This window comes from Coregonus clupeaformis, unplaced genomic scaffold (assembly GCF_020615455.1).
Source record: "Coregonus clupeaformis isolate EN_2021a unplaced genomic scaffold, ASM2061545v1 scaf1676, whole genome shotgun sequence".
NCBI lineage: Eukaryota > Metazoa > Chordata > Actinopteri > Salmoniformes > Salmonidae > Coregonus > Coregonus clupeaformis.
In genome coordinates, this window is record NW_025535130.1 from 80,103 (window position 1) to 104,555 (window position 24,453).

Genomic DNA, 24,453 nt, shown 5'->3' on the forward strand with positions numbered 1-24,453 from the left:
GACTGGAAGTCACTGGCTTCATTAATAAGTGCATCGACGACGTCGTCCCCACAATGACCGTAGGTACATACTCCAACCAGAAGCCATGGATTACAGGCAACAACCGTACTGAGCTAGAGCTGCCACTTTCGAGGAACGGGACACTAATCCGGACACTTATAAGAAATCCCGCTACGACCTCTGACCAGCCAACCAACAGACAAAGAATCAATACAGGACTAAAATCTAATCACAGATTACAAACGGAATCCCAGCCATGAGCTGCCCAGCGACGTGAGCCTACCAGACAAGCTAAATGCCTTCTATGCTAGCTTCGAGGCAAGCAACACTGAACCATGCATGAGAGCACCAGCTGTTCTAGATGACTGTGTGTTCTCGCTCTCCATAGCCAATGTGATAAAGACAGATAACAATCGCAAGGAATACCAGGACATGTACTCAGAGCATGCGCTGACCAGCAGGCAAGTGTCTTCACCAAGGTTATTATGGTAAACTAAAACTAAAATTGGAAAAACTATTTAGTAAACCTGAATAACATAATTCAGAAAAACATTAGAAAAACTAAAACTATAATGAAACTATTATATTTGACTGCAAAACTAACTAAAATAAAATAAAAACCATCATATTATTATTTTCAGTTGTGTTTTTTATTATTTTGAGGGGGCAAAATCAAATGGGGTTTTCAAGAATTTTTTGTAATGGGGTTTTCGAGCTTCTGATTTTGGCGGCTAAAGTCTGCCAGTAGATGGTAATGTTTAAAATAGCCCTAGCTTGTACATCACTGTCACTAGCTATCACCAGAGAGGAATAGGCGAAGCGAGAGGATTACCTCCACCCAAAATCCGTCCCCGCAAGATAAGCAGATATTTTTGCATGGAGGGGGTGCCCCAAAGCAAAACATCTCACCGGCAGTGAGATGTTTCAGTCTGGGGCAACCCCTCTGCAGGGTGGGGGCAAGAAGCAGACAATGGTTGCGTTCCCCTGCTCAGATGTTGCAACCAATTGCGTGCCACGTCATCGACCGTGCCATTGACTGACAGATTGCTATAACATATGATGTGGTTAGCTGATACGTAAAATATCTGTCCAGGCTTTGTAAGATCTGTCAGGCGTCAGCAACGTCTGAGCAGAGGAATGCGCCCCAAGTCACATATAGGGCATGTCCCACAACTAAGGTGAGGCGACGCAACAACCAATGGTTGCATGCCATGTCATCAACTGACAAATTGCTATAACATATGATGTGGTTAGCTGACACTTAAAATACCTATCCAGGCATTGTAAGATCTCTCAGGCGTCAGCAACATCTAAGCTCTGGAACGCTGCCTAAAATGTATTCATAATTTAAATCTAACCAAACCTATGACCATCAGCTTATTTCTGTCCCCCAGTGGCATGAAGTGAAATCCCCCAAAAACACAAACTATAGGCCTACAACACATCAATGGCTCCTAGCCTCCCAAGCATAAGCTACTTTTGGTTCCTAACATGAAAACTAAAAGTGAAACTAAATAAAAAGAGCAAATCAAATCTGAAAACGAACTGAAACTAAACTGAATTTCAAATAAAAATCGAAAACGAATAAAAATGTAAGCTAATATAAAATCACAAAACTATAATAACCTTGGTCTTCACTGACATTTTCAACCTATCCCTGACCCGGTCTGTAATACCAACGCCAAGGTAACCTGCCTAAATGACAATCGCGAAGTAGCACTCACATCTGAGCCATGAAATGCTTTGTAAGGCTGGTCATGGTTCGCATCAACACCATCATCCCAGACACCCTGGATCCACTCCAATTCGCATACCGCCCCAACAGATCCAAAGATGACGCAATCTTTATTGCACTCCATACTGCCTTCACCCACCTGGACAAAAGTAATACCTACACTACCGTTCAAAAGTTTGGGTTCACTTAGAAATGTCCTTGTTTTCAAAAGAAAAGCAAATGTTTTTGTCCATTAAAATAACATCACATTGATCAGAAATACAGTGTAGACATTGTTAATGTTGTAAATGGCTATTGTAGCTGGAAACGGCTGATCTTTAATGTAATATCTACATAGGTGTACAGAGGCCCATTATCAGCAACCATCAGTCCTGTGTTTCAATGGCACGTTGTTTGCTAATCCAAGTTTATCATTTTAAAAGGCTAATTGATCATTAGAAAACCCTTTTGCAATTATATTAGCACAGCTGAAAACTGTTGTGCTGATTAAAGAAGCAATAAAATGGCCTTTTTGAGACTAGTTGAGTATCTGGAGCATCAGCAATTGTGGGTTCGATTACAGGCTCAAAATGGCCAGAAACAAATAACTTTCTTCTGAAACACGTCAGTCTATTCTTGTTCTGAGAAATGAAGGCTATTCCATGCGAGTTGCAAAAAAAAGCCATATCTCAGACTGGCCAATAAAAAGAGAAGATTAAGATGGGCAGTCTGAGATATGGCTTTTTCTTTGCAACTCTGCCTAGAAGGTCAGCATCCCGGAGTCGCCTCTTCACTGTTGACGTTAAGACTGGTGTTTTGCGGGTACAATTTAATGAAGCTGCCAGTTGAGGACCTGTGAGGCGCCTGTTTCTCAAACTAGACACTCTAATGTATTTGTCTTCTTGCTCAGTTGTGCACCGGGGCCTCCCACTCCTCTTTCTATTCTGGTTAGAGGCAGTTTGCGCTGTTCTGTGAAGGGAGTAGTACACAGCGTTGTACGAGATCTTCAATTTCTTGGCAATTTCTCGCATAGATTAGCCTTCATTTCTCAGAACAAGAATAGACTGACGTGTTTCAGAAGAAAGTTATTTGTTTCTGGCCATTTTGAGCCTGTAATCGAGCCCACAATTGCTGATGCTCCAGATACTCAACTGGTCTCAAAAAGGCCAGTTCTATTGCTTCTTTCAAATCAAATCAAATCAAATCAAATGTTATTGGTCACATGCGCCGAATACAACAGGTGCAGACATTACAGTGAAATGCTTACTTACAGCCCTTAACCAACAGTGCATTTATTTTAAACAAAAAAAGTAAGAATAAAACAACAACAAAAAAAAAGTGTTGAGAAAAAAAGAGCAGAAGTAAAATAAAGTGACAGTAGGGAGGCTATATATACAGGGGGGTACCGTTGCAGAGTCAATGTGCGGGGGCACCGGCTAGTTGAGGTAGTTGAGGTAATATGTACATGTGGGTAGAGTTAAAGTGACTATGCATAAATGCTTAACAGAGTAGCAGCAGCGTAAAAAGGATGGGGTGGGGGGGCAGTGCAAATAGTCCGGGTAGCCATGATTAGCTGTTCAGGAGTCTTATGGCTTGGGGGTAGAAGCTGTTGAGAAGTCTTTTGGACCTAGACTTGGCACTCCGGTACCGCTTGCCGTGCGGGAGCAGAGAGAACAGTCTATGACTAGGGTGGCTGGAGTCTTTGACAATTTTGAGGGCCTTCCTCTGACACCGCCTGGTATAGAGGTCCTGGATGGCAGGAAGCTTTGCCCCAGTGATGTACTGGGCCGTACGCACTACCCTCTGTAGTGCCTTGCGGTCGGAGGCCAAGCAGTTGCCATACCAGGCGGTGATGCAACCAGTCAGGATGCTCTCGATGGTGCAGCTGTAGAATTTTTTGAGGATCTGAGGACCCATGCCAAATCTTTTTAGTCTCCTGAGGGGAATAGGCTTTGTCGTGCCCTCTTCACGACTGTCTTGGTGTGTTTGGACCATGATAGTTCGTTGGTGATGTGGACACCAAGGAACTTGAAGCTCTCAACCTGTTCCACTACAGCCCCGTCGATGAGAATGGGGGCGTGCTCAGTCCTCTTTTTTTTCCTGTAGTCCACAATCATCTCCTTTGTCTTGGTCACGTTGAGGGAGAGGTTGTTGTCCTGGCACCACACGGCCAGATCTCTGACCTCCTCCCTATAGGCTGTCTCATCGTTGTCGGTGATCAGGCCTACCACTGTTGTGTCGTCGGCAAACTTAATGATGGTGTTGGAGTCGTGCCTGGCCATGCAGTCATGGGTGAACAGAGAGTACAGGAGGGGACTGAGCACGCACCCCTGAGGGGCCCCCGTGTTGAGGATCAGTGTGGCAGATGTGTTGTTACCTACCCTTACCACCTGGGGGCGGCCCGTCAGGAAGTCCAGGATCCAGTTGCAGAGGGAGGTGTTTAGTCCCAGGATCCTTAGCTTAGTGATGAGCTTAGAGGGCACTATGGTGTTGAATGCTGAGCTGTAGTCAATGAATAGCATTCTCACGTAGGTGTTCCTCTTGTCCAGGTGGGAAAGGGCAGTGTGGAGTGCGATAGAGATTGCATAATCTGTGGATCTGTTGGGGCGGTATGCAAATTGGAGTGGGTCTAGGGTTTCTGGGATAATGCTGTTGATGTGAGCCATGACCAGTCTTGCTCGGAGTACAACAGTTTTCAGCTGTGCTAATATAATTGCAAAAGGGTTTTCTAATGATCAATTAGCCTTTTAAAATGATAAACTTGGATTAGCAAACACAACGTGCCATTGGAACACAGGACTGATGGTTGCTGATAATGGGCCTCTGCATGCCTATGTAGATATTCCATTACAAATCAGCCATTTCCAGCTACAATAGCCATTTACAACATTAACAATGTCTACACTGTATTTCTGATCAATGTGATGTTATTTTAATGTACAAAAAAATTTGCTTTTCTTTCGAAAACAAGGACATTTCTAAGTGACCCCAAACTTTTGAACGGTAGTGTATGTAAGAATGCTGTTCATTGACTACAGCTCAGCATTCAACAACATTGTCCCCTCCATGCTTATCACCAAGCTCAGGACCTTGGGACTGAACACCTCCCTCTGCAACTGGATCCTGGACCTCCTGACGGGCCGCCCCCAGTTGGTGAGGGAAGGCAACAACACATCCGCCACACTGACATCAACACTGGGGCACCTCAGGGGTGTGTGCTTAGTCCCCTCCTGTACTCCCTGTTCACCCACGACTGCGTGGCCGCGAACGACTCCAACAACATCATCAATTTTCCTGACGACACAACGGTGGTAGGACTGATCACTGACAACGATGAGGCAACCTATAGGGAGGAGGTCAGAGACCTAGCAGTGTGGTGCCAGGACAACAACTTCTCCCTCAAGGTCAGCAAGACAAAGGAGCTGATCGTTGACTACAGGAAACGGAGGGGCGAGCACGCCCTCATCCACATCGATTGGGCTGTAGTGGAGTGGGTCGAGATCTTCAAGTTCTTCAATGTCCACATCACTAAGAAATGAACATGGTCCACACATTTACATTTACATTTAAGTCATTTAGCAGACGCTCTTATCCAGAGCGACTTACAAATAGGGTTCCACACACCCACACAGTTGTGAAGAGGAAGAGGGCATGGGCCCTCAGATCCTCTAAAAGTTATACAGATGCACCATTGAGAGCATCTTGACTGGTTGCATCACCGCTTGGTACGGAAACTACAAGGCACCCAACCGCAAAACGCTACAGAAGGTAATGAGTACGGCCCAGTACATCACTGAGGCCGAGCTCCCTTCCTCCAGGACCTCTATACCAGGCGATGTCAGAGGAAGGCCCAAAGAATTGTCAGACTCCAGCTACCCAAGCCATAGATTTTTCTCTCTGCTACCGCACGGAAAGTGGTACCAGTGCACCAAGTCTGGAACCAACAGGACCCTGAACAGCTTCTACCCCGAAGCCATAAGACTGCTGAACTATACTGCTAAATAGCTAATCAAATGGCTTCCCGGACCTGCAATGACTCTTTTTTGCACTAACTCTCTTGCACACACACTGGACTCCACCCACACACTCACACATACTTACACTGACACCCCAACACACACACACACACACTACATACGCCCACACACACACACTACATACGCCCACACACACATAACATGTGCACAAATGCATACTGACGCCACACATTCACACACAGACAAACATTCACCACATACGCTGCTGCTACTGTCTATTATCTATCCTGTTGCCTAGTCACTTTATCCCTACCTCTATGTACATACCTACCTCAATTACCTCGTACCCCTGCACATTGACTCAGTACTGGTACTCCCTGTGTATAGCCATGTTATTTTGACTCAATATTGTTATTCACTGTGTATTTATTCCACGTGTCACCATTTTTATTTATTTTATTTGATCTTTAACTGTGCATTGTTGGAAAAGGACCCATAAGTAAGCATTGCACTGTTAGTCTACACCTGTTGTTTACAAAGCATGTGATAACATCGCCTGTTTTATGAAGACTTGTGACTGGGGTGATTTGGTCCTCATATCATCTCCTTTGAGGTACCACTTTATATTAAATGTCGCTATTTACTTGTAATTAAAGGCAGGTAAAATTGAGTGTGATGTAATACATTTGGTTAAAAACTTGTAATGTAATTTTTACGTGTTAGATTAGTATACAAACTCAAATGTGACATGTCAAGCAAGTTAGAAGTTGTTTTTCTATGAAAGTTTCCTCTCTATTTATATCCTACCTAGCTACTTGATCATATCAATACAAAACAATAATCATTTTTATGTGTGTATTATAGGAAGGCTCTGCACCTTCCAGGGAAATGTGCCAAAGCGCGTTCCTCAGAGTACTTTGAGTGTGAATGAGCAACCAACATTCAACAGGGCATTTTCCACCTTCTACTTTCAGTTCCACTTAGCAAATATCTTCTGTCCATCGCCTAGATGGAGTGCTATGGAGGATGTTAGCCCTGTATGCCTGATGCTAGAACAAAGTTGACAAAAAGGCATCCAATAGACAACGGTCAGTGCTATCTGGGATCCTTGGGACGTCCCTACCCTAAACCCTAACCTTAACCATAACCCTTACCTAACCCTCACCCTACCCACTTTACCTTTCAACTTCAATGGGTTAGCACGGACCAATAGACAATATCCTTTCCTGCAACTACCAGGAGTAAGGAAGCTGAAACCAACAGATACCATTTTGCTGCCTTTGTTGTTCACTAGAGCTGTATTTGTAACATGTCCTACTTTTTTCCATTATCTTTCGTGTACCCGCATAGTTCAATTTGAATGTTAGTAGTTACGTTATTGTCTTTGTAAGCTTTTATTGTTTATTCCAGACAAGTTATCTGTCTGCAAACACGGTATCCCTTACATGAACAGTACACGTGAAAACAATGCATAAAAACAAACCGCATTCATGGGTCTCGCATTTCTCTTGGGCTGGTGTCATGTGATCCGTCAGAACATGAAAATGAATAGACGCTGATCTTTAATTCCCAGTCATGTGGTCATGAGATACCCATGAGAATTGTTATTGTGTGTCGATCTAATCAATACCCAACTAACTTCCTTCTCAGAGGGTCAAAGTGTAACATATTTAACAAAGGAAAACCCTTTGTGATGCCATCGAATATAACATTTTGAATAATTTTCATAGAGGCCTGAATCGAGTGGTGAAACACAACACTGGGTGGAGCTGTGGTACATTTAGGTAGTCCTTTGACACATTTCAGAGAGCCAGCTTTATTGCCTTACCTTGGATAAAAAAAACTAAAGACAAGAATGAGTCTTAGTCACAGGTCACTCAAGGGGCTAGAACGCCAAGAGTATATCTACTGTGCAACTCTCGTCTTCCCCTCACAATCGAGTAAAGACCAGACAGAGACAACATGAAGATGCAGATGCTGGTGGTGTTGGCTGTAGCAGTCTTGGTGGTTCCCAGTCTGTCTGAGGGACGGATCCTCTCAAAATGTGAGCTGAAGAGCTTATTGGAGGAGTCTGCCTTCAAATTCAACCTGACTGAGAAAGCCAGAGAGAAGAACCTGACAAACGAGGACTTTGTGGCTAAAAGTAAATTACATTACCCAATCATCTTTTTCATTCAACAATCGGAACAATTTCTTAAATACTATGGGCTAGTTTCACGGTACACAGATTAAGCCTAGTCCTGGACTAAGAAACATTTTCACTCGAGATTCTCAATTGAAATGGCTTCTTATTCCAAGACTAAGCTAAATCTGTGTATGGGAAATCGACCCCTAGGAGACTGATTGTAAAGTAACGTTCAATTGTCATTGCCTCTTCCAGTCGTCTGCCACGTAGAGAAGGCCACAGGTTTCAACACCAGTTTTGTGACTTCTTGGAGGGATGATGACGGCCCTGATGACAGCCCTACCCTTCTTACCCACCCTGAGCACCCTCCTAGGAGGGGTAAGAGACACGCTGGGGATTCTCACGGGGATTCATCCAGCGCTGAAAGTCATCAGTTCAGGTCACCAAAAGAAGACTCCAGCAAGGAAGACTCCAGCAAGGAAGACTCCAGCAAGGAAGACTCCAGCAAGGAAGACTCCAGCAAAGAAGACTCCAGCGAAGAAGAGACCATGTGGACCCTCTACGGCTTGTTCCAGCTGAGCGATCATGTGATCTGTGCCAACGGCTCCACTCCGTCTCTGAACCTTTGCCAGATGGACTGCAGTGGTGAGTTCAATATATTAGACCTAGCGAAACTAAATATGCATCTTCAACGTGCTCAAGGTGAAAGCTTAAGGCATATGACAAATACACAACAAGATCATTAATAGAGTAGTTGGATGTTAGATTTGATCTATTAAAATGGCTTGTATGACAGTGTCAATGGTGTATCTCTGTTGTGCTTTTTTTCCCTCAAGCTTTGATTGACGATGACATAAGTGATGACTTGGACTGTGTGGAGACGATCAAACAGACAGTGTAAGTGTTTGGTTTTGAGGTGGATGTTTTTTCTCAATTTTCTTATTGTGTTAATATACTGTGTGCAAGTGCAGCAATTCTTACTAACTTTTAGATTGTCCTTTTTTCATTTTAACAGGGAAAGTGGCCTTGGTGAACATAAAATGGCTCTAATGAGAATGTAAGTACGCAAATGCAAAATGTGTGTTTTACATTTTAAACATACATCTATTTTATTTCCATCATATTTAATTGAAATTGGTTGGCATTCAGTGTTTAAATGTGTGAACAATTCTATTCGAATTTCACTTTAGGATGTCCTTTAGTGAATTTTTGCGAGCACCTCTAGGGGTGTAACTGAACATGGAAATGTAAACGCTTTCTGATGTAATTATTACAATTGTTTCAATGATCCTTATAGGTTTAAGCTGCTCTTACAGAAGGAATGTGTCAAGACGGTTGCCTCTAGCTACTTCACAGAGTGTTGAATGAGAAGCCATGTAAGATGACGACCCCACCAAAGTGTCCTTTGCACACTAATCTTTCACTCTCTAAACAATACTTTGAGTTACATAGGGTGAATTTACACTGGCAGCCCAAGTCTAAGCTTTCGCCCAATTAACTGATTGCAAAAAAAGATCAATGGCAAAAATATCATAATTGGGCTTCCTGTGTAAATGCAGCCATAGCGTGTAGCAATTAGTTCTCATCAGCCTCATTTTCACAAAGTACACGAAAAAAGAATGTATGTAGAAAGAATAAAGTTTAACATTATTATGTTGTTGTTGTTGACACCTGCACCTACATAACAAAGTACAATCTTTTAAATGCAATTGGGATAAATATATAGCAGGTTAAAGCAAGGCATACCTTGGATTAAACACTGGGATAAACTAAACAGGAAGAGGGTTTACGCCACCCAAAATCAGTTCACGAAAATAAGACCACGATGTGAGGAAGTTTTGTATGGAGCTCAATGAGTGTCAAATTTGATCAACAACAAAATTGAATTGCTAATTTGCTACGTGAGTCTTACAGTGGATATCATAAGTATTCACCCCCCTTTGATTTCTTTTCAAATTATGTTGCATTACAAAGTGGGATTGAAATGGATTTAATTGTGATTTGTTTTGTCATTGATCTAAACAAAATACTCCATAATGTCAAAGTGAAAAGACAATTCTACAGTTTACAAATTAATGAAAATGTAATAACTAAAATATAGTCGTTGCAAAACTATTCACCCCCTTTGTTTAGGAAAGCCTAAATTAGTTCAGGAGTAAAATTGGCTTAACAAATCACATCATAAGTTACATGGACTCACTCTGTGTGAAATAATAGGGGTTGACATGATTTCTGAATGACCAACCCTTCCTTTGTCCCCCATACATTCAACATCTGTAAGGTCCCTAAGTCAAGTATTGAATTTCAAGCACAGATTAAACTACAAAGACGAGGGAGATTTTCGAAAGCCTCAGAAATATTGGTAGATGGGTAACAATAACAAATCAGACATTGAATATCTCTTTAAGCATGGTCAAGTTAATAATTATGCTGTGGATCATGTATTAAACCACCCAGACACAACGAAGATACAGTCTTCCTTCTGAACTGAGCTGCAAGACAGGAAGGAAACTGCTAGGGATGTTACCATGAGGCCATTGGTGATTTTAAAACAGCTACAGAGTTCAGTGGCTGTGATGAGAGGAAACTGAAGATGGATCAACAACATTGTAGTTACTCCACAATAATGATCTAAATGACAGAGTGAAAAGTATACAAATATACAGAATACATATTCCAAAACATGCATCCTGTATGCAACAAGGCACTAAAGTTAAACTGCAAGAAAACACGGCAAAGGAAGAAACTTTTTGGCCTAAATGCAAAGCCTTATGTTTGAGGCAAATCCAACACATCATTGAGCAACTGCCTCCCTATTTTCAAGCATGGTGGTGGTTGCACCGTGGTATGGGTATGCTCGACATCGGCAAAAACTGGGGAGCTTTTCAGGATAAAAAGAAGTGGGATGGAGCTAAGCACACACAAAATCCTAGAGGAAAACCTGCTTCAGTCATCTTCTACTAGACACAGGAAGACAAATTCACCTTTCAGCAGGACAATATTTGTATTTGTATTTATTAAGGATCCCCATTCTTCCTGGGGTCCAGAAACATTAAGACAGTTATATACAGTTAGAAAAATTACATGACATTACATTTCATGACACTTTACCCAATACATTTAGTGTGTTCCCTCAGGCCACTACTCCACTATCACATATTTACAATACAACATCCATGTGTATGTGTGTGTAGAGTGTGTCTTATCATGTGTATGTGTGTCTGTGCCTGTGTGTGTCTCTTCACAGTCCCTGCTGTTCCATAAGGTGTATTTTTTTTTCCATATCTGATTCTACTGCTTGCATCAGTTACCTGATGTGGAATAGAGTAAAATGTAGCCATGGCTCTACAGTGAGGGAAAAAAGTATTTGATCCCCTGCTGATTTTGTACGTTTGCCCACTGACAAAGAAATGATCAGTCTATAATTTTAATGGTAGGTTTATTTGAACAGTGAGAGACAGAATAACAACAAAAAGATCCAGAAAAACGCATGTCAAAAATGTTATATAAATTGATTTGCATTTTAATGAGGGAAATAAGTATTTGACCCTTCTGCAAAACATGACTTAGTACTTGGTAGCAAAACCCTTGTTGGCAATCACAGAGGTCAGACGTTTCTTGTAGTTGGCCACAAGGTTTGCATACATCTCAGGAGGGATTTTGTCCTACTCCTCTTTGCAGATCTTCTCCAAGTCATTAAGGTTTTGAGGCTGACGTTTGGCAACTCAAACCTTCAGCTCCCTCCACAGATTTTCTATGGGATTAAGGTCTGGAGACTGGCTAGGCCACTCCACGACCTTAATGTGCTTCTTCTTGAGCCACTCCATTGTTGCCTTGGCCGTGTTTTTGGGGTCATTGTCATGCTGGAATATCCATCCACGACCCATTTTCAATGCCCTGGCTGAGGGAAGGAGGTTCTCACCCAAGACTTGACGGTACATGGCCCCGTCCATCGTCCCTTTGATGCGGTGAAGTTGTGCTGTCCCCTTAGCAGAGAAACACCCCCAAAGCATAATGTTTCCACCTCCATGTTTGACGGTGGGGATGGTGTTCTTGGGGTCATAGGCAGCATTCCTCTTCCTCCAAACACGGCGAGTTGAGTTGATACCCAAGAGCTCCATTTTGGTCTCATCTGACCACAACACTTTCACCCAGTTCTCCTCTGAATCATTCAGATGTTCATTGGCAAACTTCAGACGGGCTTGTATATGTGCTTTCTTGAGCAGGGGGACCTTGTGGGCGCTGCATGATTTCAGTCCTTTACGGCGTAGTGAGTTACCAATTGTTTTCTTGGTGACTATGGTCCCAGCTGCCTTGAGATCATTGACAAGATCTTCCCGTGTAGTTCTGGGCTGATTCCTCACCGTTCTCATGATCATTGCAACTCCACGAGGTGAGATCTTGCATGGAGCCCCAGGCCGAGGGAGATTGACAGTTATTTTGTGTTTCTTCCATTTGCGAATAATCGCACCAACTGTTGTCACCTTCTCACCAAGCTGCTTGGCGATGGTCTTGTAGCCCATTCCAGCCTTGTGTAGGTCTACAATCTTGTCCCTGACATCCTTGGAGAGCTCTTTGGTCTTGGCCATGTTTGGAATCTGATTGATTGATTGCTTCTGTGGACAAGTGTCTTTTATACAGGTAACAAGCTGAGATTAGGAGCACTCCCTTTAAGAGTGTGCTCCTAATCTCAGCTCGTTACCTGTATAAAATACACCTGGGAGCCAGAAATCTTTCTGATTGAGAGGGGGTCAAATACTTATTTCCCTAATTAAAATGCAAATCAATTTATAACATTTTTGACATGCGTTTTTCTGGATCTTTTTGTTGTTATTCTGTCTCTCACTGTTCAAATAAACCTACCATTAAAATTATAGACTGATCATTTCTTTGTCAGTGGGCAAACGTACAAAATCAGCAGGGGATCAAATACTTTTATCCCTCACTGTATGTATTACTGTGCGCCTCTCATAGTCTGTTCTTGACTTGGGATTGTGAAGAGAGACATTTGGTGGCATGTCTTGTAGGGTATGCATGGGTGTCCGAGCTGTGCTAGTAATTTAAAACAGACACCTCGGTGCATTCAGCATGTCAACACTTCTTACAAAAACAAGTAATGATGAAGTCAATCTCTCCTCCACTTTGAGCCACTTTGAGCCATGCATATTAATTACATGCATATTAATAATCTTAGCTCTCTGTGTACATTTAAGGGCCAGCCGTGCTGCCCTGTTCGGAGCCAATTTTCCGAGGTCCCTCTTTGTGGCACCTGACCACACGACTGAACAGTAGTCCAGGTGCGACAAAACTAGAGCCTGTTGGACCTGCCTTGTTGATAGTGTTGTTAAAAAGCCAGAGCAGCGCTTTATAATGGACAGACTTCTCCCCATTTTAGCTACTGTTGTATCAACATGCTTTGACCATGACAGTTTACAATCCAGGGTTAGTCCAAGCAGTTTAGTCACCTCAACATGCTCAATTTCCACATGATTTATTAGTTGAGGTTTATGGTTTAGTGAATGATTTGTCCCAAATACAATGCTTTTAGTTGCGGAAATATTTAGGACTAATTTATTCCTTGCTTCCCATTCCGAAACTGCAGCTCTTTGTTAAGCGTTGCAATGATTTCACTCGCTGTAGTAGCTGACGTGTATAGTGTTGAGTCATCCGCATACATAGCCACATTGGCTTTACTCAAGGCCAGTGGCATGTCTTTAGTAAAGATTGAAGCTCTGGGGAATTCCTGATTCTACCTGGATCATGTTGGAGAGTCATTAAAGAACACCCTCTGTGTTCTGTTAGACATGTAACTCTTTATCCACAATATAGCAGGGGGTGTAAATCCATAACACATATATTTTTCCATCAGCAGACTACGATTGATAATGTCAAAAGCCACACTGAAGTCTAACAAAACAGCTCCCACAATCTTTTTATCATCAATTTTTCTCAGCCAATCATCAGTAATTTGTCTAAGTGCTGTGCTTATTGAATGTCCTTTCCTATAAGCGTGCTGAAAGTCTGCTGTCAATTTGTTTACAGTAAAATAGCATTGTATTAGCGCAAACACCATTTTGTCCAAAAGTTTACTAAGGGTTGGTAACAGGCTGATAGGTCAGGTATTTGAGCCAGTAAACTATTTACTATTCTTGGGTAGTGGAATTACTTTTGCTTCCCTCCAGGCCTGAGGGCACACACTTTCTAGTAGGCTTTGATATAATATATATATTGCAAATAGGAGTGGCAATATCATCCACTATTATCTTCAGTAATTTTCCATCTAAGTTGTTAGACCCTGGTGGCTTGTCATTGTTGATAGACAACAATCATTTTGTAACTTCTTCCACACTCACTTTACGGAATTCAAAATTACAATGCTTGTCTTTCATAATTTGATCAGTTAAACTTGGATGTGTAGTGTCAGCGTTTGTTGCTGGCATGTCATGCCTACATTTGCTAATCTTGCCAATGAAAAAAATAATTAAAGTAATTGGCAATATCAGTGGGTTTTGTGATGAATGAGCCATCTGACTCAATGAATGATGGAGTTGAGATTGCCTTTATGCCCAAAATGTCATTTAAGGTGCTCCAAAGCTTTTTACCATCATTCTTTATGTCATTTGTTTCATAGTGTGGTTTCTTCTTTTTATTCAGTTTAGTCACATGATTTCTCAATTTGAGGTACGTTTGCCAATCGGTTGTGCAGCCGTCATTTGCCTTTCCTTTTGCCTCATCCCTCTCAGCCATACAATTTTTCAATTCCTCATCAATCCACAGTTTTTACAGTAATTTTCTTAAATGGGTGCATGCTCATTAGTAACTGGAATAAGCAATTTCATAAATGTGTCAAGTGCAGTGTCTGGTTGCTCCTCATTACACACCACAGACCAACACATTTTATTTACATCAACATAGGAATCATTGCAAAACTTCAATAATTACTTCAACAATGACCTACAACACAAGGCCAAATCTACACTGGAGTTGCTTACCAAGAAGACGGTGAATGTTCCTGAGTGGCCAAGTTACAGTTTTGACTTAAATCTGCTTGAAAATCTATGGCAAGACATGAAAATTGGTGTGTAGCCATGACTCCCAACACCTTGACAGAGCTTGAAGAATTCTGAAAAGAACAATGGGCTAACATAGCACAATCCAGGTAGGCTGTCCTGTAGCTCAGTTGGTAGTGCATGGCGCTTGCAAATGCCAGGGTTGTGGGTTCGTTTCCCACGGGGGGCCAGTATGAAAAATGTATGCACTTACTAACTGTATGTCGCTCTGGATAAGAGCGTCTGCTAAATTACTACAATGGAAAATGGAAAGCACTTAAAGACTAACAGCTGTAATCACTGCCAAATGTGTTTCTAACACGTATTGACTCTGGGGTGAACACCTTTCTACTCAAGGTAGCCTATTTCAGTTTTCATTACTTTTTAATAAATGTAAGAATGTATTTTCCACTTTGAACACTTATGATACCAACTGTATTTGATCAGTGGACGCATGTGGGATTTCGTCAAAAATAAATAAAAAAGGCTAATCGGAGTTGCCTTCCATCTTTGAGTACATGCATTTCCATTGTTAGAACAGTCGCTTGACTATCTTATCAATATAATAGATAATAGATCTTTGGATGAACACACATGAACACACATGCATGCACCCATCAAACACTCAGCATATGGCACACGATTGCTCTTTTATGGGATAACACACATTGATTACTGGCATTTAAAAGTCCTATCTGTCAGAAGAGAATACTCATAAGAACATAGGCCAAATGATTGGTTGAACTTGCACATATTGGTTGAACTTGCACATAAGTGGTTTACTCCTTGCAGAGCAAAAAGTGTTTGGAGATACAAGAACTACCGGTCTACTTTACTTTATATAATGTCAGTGGCACTTTTTCTCTGAGACATTTTCTTGACATAAAATGGTTTATGACTCTATCTAGTGGCTGCTTTTAGAAGTGCATGAGACAAACAAGACCACAACATTACAGAATTTCAATGAGAAACAGCATTAGGAATGTTTGGCCCATTCAGAGACAGGGAAGTCAGGTTATAAAACCATAGGCAGCCCCCTTCCCGTGGTCAAATTTGCACACAAAAAATAAGCCTTTATTGTGACATAAACTGGGCCACCAAACATGACTGTGACTTTTCATTTTAACCAAGCATACATAAACTGAGTTATGCTTTGATATCGTCAGTAGAGCCGCTCTTTTTCACAGAGTTGGTCTCTAGTTGCCTTATCGTTGGCCTTTTGGTCCATACCCGAAACTGTCCACCCGACTCGATTAAGCCTGGCGCTTGGATAGGCTGCGCTCACGCAAAGTGAGTAGCCCAGAGGGGATTTCTACATAACATGTTAATTCAGATAGCCTCTGCAACTTTACCCTGATGTGGGTGTTCGCAAGCAGGCTAGGCTGTGCTAGGTATAAACAGCCAATCCAGTAGGGTCTGGAAGCTATAGTGAGCTTCGATTGGTCAATAGCGTCGCGATATCGCTGAGTATTTGCATAAAGTTTAGCTTTTCCTAATTTTGGTCCATCCCTGTTCACGTTCCCTCGCCCATGCTCACGTCGCCCAACAGTCCACCGCCCACTTTACTTCCCTACATAAAAAATGAATGGGGCTCCGTTCTTTCATCGCCCCCCAACGTGTTATGTAGAAATGCACTGCAACAGTGGGTTTACACTAGGAAGCGACATCGCACTGTGAAACATCGGAAGCCATTCACTTTCAATGGAAGGAAAGCGAGAGAAGCGGAGTGGGCGGCGGGAGCATTAAGCACTAGGATAATGGACAAGGGAGTTGTACAGCGCGGGACTAAAATTGGAGAAAGCTGAACTTTATTTAAATCCTCCGGGATATCGTGACGCGAGTGACCAATCAAAGCTCATATGAATGTTTTATGAAACATTGAATTTGGAAGTATGTTTTGAAGTGTGTCATATATCTGAGAGATAAGAAAAACCTGGAAATAAAGTAATACTTTTCATTTTTTAATTTTATTTTTATTTTATTTAGCAGACGCTCTTATCCAGAGCGACTTACAGGAGCAATTAGGGTTAAGTGCCTTGCTCAAGGGCACATCGACAGATTTTTCACCTAGTCGGCTCGGGGATTAGAACCAGCGACCTTTCGGTTACTGGCACAACGCTCTTAACCACTAAGCTACGGAATTACCCCTATTCACTTCCACAAATTATTTGGCCTGTTATCGGGTTACCTTCAGCCCATGAAACTTGTGGGGGTCTTAGAGCAAAACGGTTTGGTTAAGGTTAGGTTTAAAATCAGATTTTAAGATACATTTTAGAAATAGGCGGGGTTTAGCCATAATTATGACTTTGTAGCCGTGGTAACTAGTGAAGACCCCTGCCACCACAGATGCAGAAGGCCGACATCTGCGGATGTTGTGGATTGAGAGACAACCCATGCAAAACAAATATCGCATCACTAGTTTAAACGGACGGATTTTGAAGGGATTCTATTTGTATTTTATGCCTCGAGTAAAGCATGGGGGGTGGAGCCTCAAACGGATAAATTATTATTATTATATGCCCAACTCATGTGGCCTGAGGCAATTGCCTCTTCTGCCTAATGGTAAGTCTGTTAGTGGGTGCAGCGAACGTAAGTGTCTGTTTCTGGTCTAAACTGCCGCAAAAATAATAAACTGGCCATGTAGACTTTCTACTATATTTAGTAGGAATAGGTAAGTCATTTTCAGTTTTAATATTGTCGCTAAAAAGCCACAGTAATCCTTACAAAAAGTAGCTGTTTGCAAAATGTTATGGTGAAACATCAATGTTCACTCAAATCGTTCAACTGAAATTGTTACTCTGGCAACATGTTCCCCACAAACAGAAATAAGCCTTCTTGAACTCCCCTCCGGTGAGTGAGATGGCCATGGCATATGGTTTACATCGTTTTCATGCTAATCAAACCATTCAGTGACCGCTCTTGCCCTGTGGATGGGGGCAAAATAATGGCCTGCCCAGCATTTTTATACATGAGCCTAAACATGATGGGATGTTAATTGCTTAATTAAACTCAGGAACCACACCTGTGTGGAAGCACCTGCTTTCAATAGACTTTGTATCCCTCATTTACTCAAGCGTTTCCATTATTTGGCCAGTTACCTGTATAAATATCATAGGCTACAGTAGGTTACTAAATAAATCAAAAACTTTCCAGTGGCACTGACTCACCCAATGATGAAGACTAGGCTAATCACTGGTAATGGCCGATGCGCTCGTGCCAATAGCCTATCTCAAAATAAGATACTTTGAAAAACAGTGCAGTTCAATCAAACTTGGGAGTTGAGAAATAAACATGGTTAGCTTCTACAGACAGATCCCTACATTAAAATGGCATTATCATCATTTTCACAATTTCACAGTATTATTCCAACATCATAGTGTGGAAATATATATAAAACACAGGAAAATCATGTTTTTATATATAAAACACAGGAAAATCATGTTTTGACTGCACTGGGCCTTTAAGCTCATTCTTGAAGTGCATACTGTACCTTCACACACTATATCCTCAAGTTACTCTTGAAACAGTGTCATATCATTGATAAATATAGTAATGTTGTCATATTTTGGTTGCTTGGTTTATTACAGACCTATCCTCCACCAACAGCACCACCCTTCATAAGGCCAAATGGCCAGGATATCGCTGTGGTGCTCCACCTGACCCAACAACCTTCTACCTTCTGGAAGGGGTAGGTAAAGACAGTCTCTTTTAACAGCAGTGAGTCTAGAGGCCTGGCAGGTGTGAAAAGTGAGTAACTAACAGGAGTGAGACTGAGGCTTTACTTGTGCTGGTGTTCTGTACTAAATAGAGGTTTTGTCCTTCTGTCCTACTTGTCACAGATCCACGCAACAGATATGTGGACATACTGGGCCAGGAATGGAAGACCAGCCCCGGGACTGAACGTCCTGCAGTCCCCAACGGACCAACTCAAAATCCTGTGGTCCAGAGCAGACCAACAGTGGAGCCCATGGTTGTGAGGTCCAAGACCGGCAGAGCGGGCCGGCTTGGCTTTGGGCGTAAGGAGGACCAATTCTCAGTTGATACCAACTAATCTGTAAGATTCCGGTTCTTCATATCCTGTCCAGAAACAGTGGAATAATACAGTCGTGGTCAGAAGTTTTGAGAATGACACAAATACTAATTTTCACGAAGTCTGCTGCCTCAGTTTTGATGGTGGCAATTTGCATATACTCCAGAATGTCATGAAGAGTGATCAGATGAATTGCAATTAATTGCAAAGTCCCTCTTTGCCATGAAAATGAATTTAATCCCCAAAAAACATTTCCACTGCATTTCAGCCCTCCCACAAAAGGACCAACTGCCATCATGTCAGTGATTCTCTCGTTAACACAGGTGAGAGTGTTGACGAGGACAAGGCTGGAGATCACTCTGTCATGCTGATTGAGTTAGAATAACAAACTGGAAGCTTTAAAAGGAGGGTGGTGCTTGAAATCATTGTTCTTCCTCTGTTAACCATGGTTCCCTGCAAGGAAACACGTGCCGTCATCATTGCTTTGCACAAAAAGGGCTTCACAGGCAAGGATATTGCTGCTAGTAAGATTGCACCTAAATCAACCATTTATCAGATCATCAAGGAGAGAGGTTCAATTGTTGTGAAGAAGGTGTCAGGGCGCCAAAGAAAGTCCAGCAACCGCGGGGCACCACCAGTGCAGAGCTTGCTCAGGAATGGCAGCAGGCAGGTGTGAGTGCATCTGCACGCACAGTGAGGCAAAGACTTTTGGAGGATGGCCTGGTGTCAAGAAGGGCAGCAAAGAAGCCACTTCTCTCCAGGAAAAACATCAGGGACAGACTGATATTCTGCAAAAGGTACAGGGATTGGACTGCTGAGGACTGGGGTAAAGTCATTTTATCTGATGAATCCCCTTTCCGATTGTTTGGGGCATCCGGAAAACACCTTGTCCGGAGTCATGCCAACAGTAAAGCATCCTGAGACCATTCATGAGTGGGGTTGCTTCTCAGCCAAGGGAGTGGGCTCACTCACAATTTTGCCTAAGAACACAGCCATGAATAAAGAATGGTACCAACACATCCTCCGAGAGCAACTTCTCCCAACCATCCAAGAACAGTTTGGTGACAACCAATGTCTTTTCCAGCATGATGGAGCACCTTGCCATAAGGCAAAAGTGATAACTAAGTGGCTCGGGGAACAAAACATCTACATTTTGGGTCCATGGCCAGGAAACTCCCCAGACCTTAATCCCATTGAGAACTTGTGGTCGATCTTCAAGAGGCGGGTGGACAAACAAAAACCCAGAAATTCTGACAAACTCCAAGCATTGATTATGCAAGAATGGGCTGCCAGTCAGGATGTGGCCCAGAAGTTAATTGATAGCATGCCAGGGCGGATTGCAGAGGTCTTGAAAAAGGGTCAACACTGCAAATATTGACTCTTTGCATAAACTTCATGTAATTGTCAAAAGCCTTTGACAGTTATGGAATGCTTGTAATTATACTTCAGTATACCATAGTAACATCTGACAAAAATCTCATAACACTGAAGCAGCGAACTTTGTGTAGACCAATACTTGTGTGATTCTCAACTTTTGACCACGACTGTCGACAGAAACCTTTGCCAAATATTTATTTTTTATTTATTTCACCTTTATTTAACCAGGTAAGCCAGTTGAGAACAGGTTCTCATTTACAACTGCGACCTGGCCAAGATAAAGCAAAGTAGTGCAATAAAAAACAACACAGAGTTACATATGGGGTAAAAAACATAAAGTCAGAAATACAACAGAAAATATATATACAGTGTGTGCAAATGAAGCAAGTTATGGAGGTAAGGCAATAAATAGGCTATAGTGCAGAATAATTACAATAGTATTAACACTGGAATGCTAGATGTGCAAGAGATTATGTGCAAAAGAGCAAAATAAATAACAATATAGGGATGAGGTAGTTTGGTGGGCTAATTTCAGATGGGCTGTGTACAGGTGCAGTGATCGGTAAGGTGCTCTGACAACTGATGCTTAAAGTTATTGAGGGAGATAAGAGTCTCCAGCTTCAGAGATTTTTGCAATTCGTTCCAGTCATTGGCAGCAGAGAACTGGAAGGAATGGCGGCCAAAGGAGGTGTTGGCTTTGGGAATGACCAGTGAGATATACCTGCTGGAGCGCAGACTACGGGTGGGTGCTGCTATGGTGACCAATGAGCTAAGATAAGGCGGGGATTTGCCTAGCAGTGATTTATAGATGGCCTGGAGCCAGTGGGTTTGACGACGAACATGTAGTGAGGACCAGCCAACAAGAGCGTACAGGTCACAGTGGTGGGTAGTGTATGGGGCTTTGGAGACAAAACGGATGGCACTGTGATAGACTACATCCAATTTGCTGAGTAGAGTGTTGGAGGCTATTTTGTAAATGACATCGCCGAAGTCAAGGATCGGTAGGATAGTCAGTTTTAAGAGGGCATGTTTGGCAGCATGAGTGAAGGAGGCTTTGTTGCGAAATAGGAAGCCGATTCTAGATTTAACTTTGGATTGGAGATTATTTATGTGAGTCTGGAAGTTGAGTTTACAGTCTAACCAGACACCTAGGTATTTGTAGTTGTCCACATACTCTAGGTCAGACCCGTCGAGAGTGGTGATTCTAGTCGGGTGGGCGGGTGCCAGCAGCGTTCGATTGAAAAGCATGCATTTAGTTTTACTAGTGTTTAAGAGCAGTTGGAGGCTACTGAAGGATTGTTGTATGGCATTGAAGCTCGTTTGGAGGTTTGTTAACACAGTGTCCAATGAAGGGCCAGATGTATACAAAATGGTGTCATCTGCGTAGAGGTGGATCTGAGAGTCACCAGCAGCAAGAGCGACATCATTGATATACAGAGAAAAGTGTCGGCCCAAGAATTGAACCCTGTGGCACCCCCATAGAGACTGCCATAGGTCCAGACAACAGGCCCTCCGATTTGACACACTGAACTCTATCTGAGAAGTAGTTGGTGAACCAGGCGAGGCAGTCATTTGAGAAACCAAGGCTATTTAGTCTGCCAATAAGAATGCGGTGGTTGACAGAGTCGAAAGCCTTGGCCAGGTCGATGAAGACGGCTGCACAGTACTGTCTATTATCAATCGCGGTTATAATATCGTTTAGGACCTTGAGCGTGGCTGAAGTGCACCCGTGACCAGCTCGGAAACCGGATTGCATAGCGGAGAAGGTACGGTGGTATTCGAAATGGTCGATGATCTGTTTGTTAACTTGGCTTTCGAATACTTTCGAAAGGCAGGGCAGGATGGATATAGGTCTGTAGCAATTTGGATCTAGAGTGTCACCCCCTTTGAAGAGGCAGCTTTCCAATCTCTGGGGATCTCAGACGTTATGAAAGAGAGGTTGAACAGACTAGTAATAGGGGTAGCGACAATTTCGGCGGCTAGTTTTAGAAAGAAAGGGTCCAGATTGTCTAGCCCAGCTGATTTGTAGGGGTCCAGATTTTGCAGCGCTTTCAAAACATCAGCTGTCTGAATTTGTGTGAAGGAGAAGCGGGGGGGGCATGGGCAAGTTGCAGCAGAGGGTGCAGAGTTGGTGGCCGGGTTAGTGGTAGCCAGATGGAAAGCATGGCCAGCTGTAGCAAAATGCTTGTTGAAATTCTCGATTATTGTAGATTTATCGGTGGTGATAGTGTTTCCTAGCCTCAGTGCAGTGGGCAGCTGGGAGGAAGTGCTCTTATTCTCCATGGACTTTACAGTGTCCCAAAACTTTTTGGAGTTAGTGCTACAGGATGCAAATTTCTGTTTGAAAAAGTTAGCCTTTGCTTTCCTGACTGCTTGTGTATATTGGTTCCTAACTTCCCTGAAAAGTTGCATATCGCGGGGGGCTATTTGATGCTAATGCTGTACGCCACAGGATGTTTTTGTGCTGGTCAAGGGCAGTCAAGTCTGAGGAGAACCAGGGGCTATATCGGTTCTTAGTTCTGTATTTTTTGAATGGGGCATGTTTATTTAAGATTGAGAGGAAATTACTTTTAAGGAACAACCAGGCATCCTCTACTGACGGAATGAGATCTATATCCATCCAGGATACCTGGGCCAGGTCAATTAGGAAGGCCTCCTCGCTAAAGTGTTTTAGGGAGCGTTTGACAGTGATGAGGGGTGGTCGTTTGACCGCGGACCCGTTACGGACGCAGGCAATAAGGCAGTGATCGCTGAGATCCTGGTTGAAGACAGCTGAGGTGTATTTAGAGGGTATGTTAGTCAGGATGATATCTATGAGGGTACCCATGTTTACGGATTTAGGGTTGTACCTGGTAGGTTCGTTGATAATTTGCGTGAGGTTGAGGGCATCTAGCTTGGATTGTAGGATGGCTGGGGTATTAAGCATATCCCAATTTAGGTCACCAAGCAGTACAAACTCTGAGGATAAATGGGGGGCAATCAATTCACATATGGTGTCCAGGGCACAGCTGGGGGCTGAGGGGGGTCTGTAGCAAGCGGCAACAGTGAGAGACTTATTTCTGGAAAGGTGGATTTTTAGAAGTAGAAGCTCAAACTGTTTGGGCACAGACCTGGATAGTATGATAGAGCTCTGCAGGCTGTCTCTACAGTAGATTGCAACTCCACCCCCCTTTGGCAGTTCTATCTAGACGGAAAATGTTATAGTTGGGGATGGAAATTTCAGAATTTTTGGTGGCCTTCCTGAGCCAGGATTCAGACACTGCTAGAACATCAGGGTTGGCAGAGTGTGCTAACACAGTGAATAACTCAAACTTAGGAAGTAGACTTCTGATATTTATGTGCAAGAAACCAAGACTTTTGCGATTACAGAAGTCATCAAATGATAGCACCTGGGGAGTAGGAGTGATACTGAGGGCTGCAGGGCCTGGGTTAGCCTCTACATCACCAGAGGAACAGAGGAGGACTAGAATAAGGATACGGCTAAAGGCTTTAAGAACTGGTCTTCTAGTGCGTTGGGTACATAGAATAAAGGGGGCAGATTTCCGGGTGTTTTAGAAAAGATTCAGGGCATTATGTACAGACAAGGATATGGAAGGATATGAGTAAAGTGGAGGTAAACCTAAGCGTTGGGTAACAATGAAAGAGATAGCATCGCTGGAGGCATCAATTGAGTCGGTCTCCGCGTGTATAGGGGGAGGGGCAAAGGAGCTATCTAAGGCAGGTTTAGCTAGACTGGGGGGTCTACAGTGATATAGTACAATTAGAAATAACCGAAACAACAATAAACTAACCATGTTTGGGCTGAGGCTAAACATAAACAGGATGTAGTACCGTAAAAAGGAACAGTCCAGCAGATATCAGCTGTATAGCTGAGTTATCATAAGGTCCGGTGGTGAAGCACTAGTAAGAGGCCACGGCTAGCGTGTGCTAGCGGGCCAGGGCTAGCAGATGGATGGAATCTTCGTGGTTAACGTCGTAACCACATCAGACGATTTCGTCGGCAGACCAGTCGTGTAGGATCGGCGGGGCTCCGTGTCAACACTAGGTGGTCCCGTCCGGTTGACAGAGAGGTAGATAGCCGGGAGATGGGCGATGGGCCTAGCTCAGGATGATTAGCCAGACCACAGCGTCCGTTTTGTTGTAGCTGGCTGGTGGTAGCGATGAATCCGGAGTTAAAGGTC

At 42.9% G+C, this 24,453-nt stretch overlaps 1 protein-coding gene across 1 annotated transcript; it reads left to right on the forward strand.

Moving 5' to 3' along the window:
• The first annotated feature begins 7,490 nt into the window (after positions 1-7,490).
• On the forward strand, positions 7,491-9,422 carry LOC121532635. The gene is made up of 5 exons (XM_045218589.1): positions 7,491-7,834; positions 8,072-8,461; positions 8,653-8,713; positions 8,832-8,873; positions 9,114-9,422. Exons 1-5 carry the CDS (start codon positions 7,654-7,656, stop codon positions 9,178-9,180), a joined length of 741 nt encoding a protein of 246 aa, XP_045074524.1. The 5' UTR covers positions 7,491-7,653; the 3' UTR covers positions 9,181-9,422.
• The last annotated feature ends 15,031 nt before the right edge of the window (positions 9,423-24,453 follow it).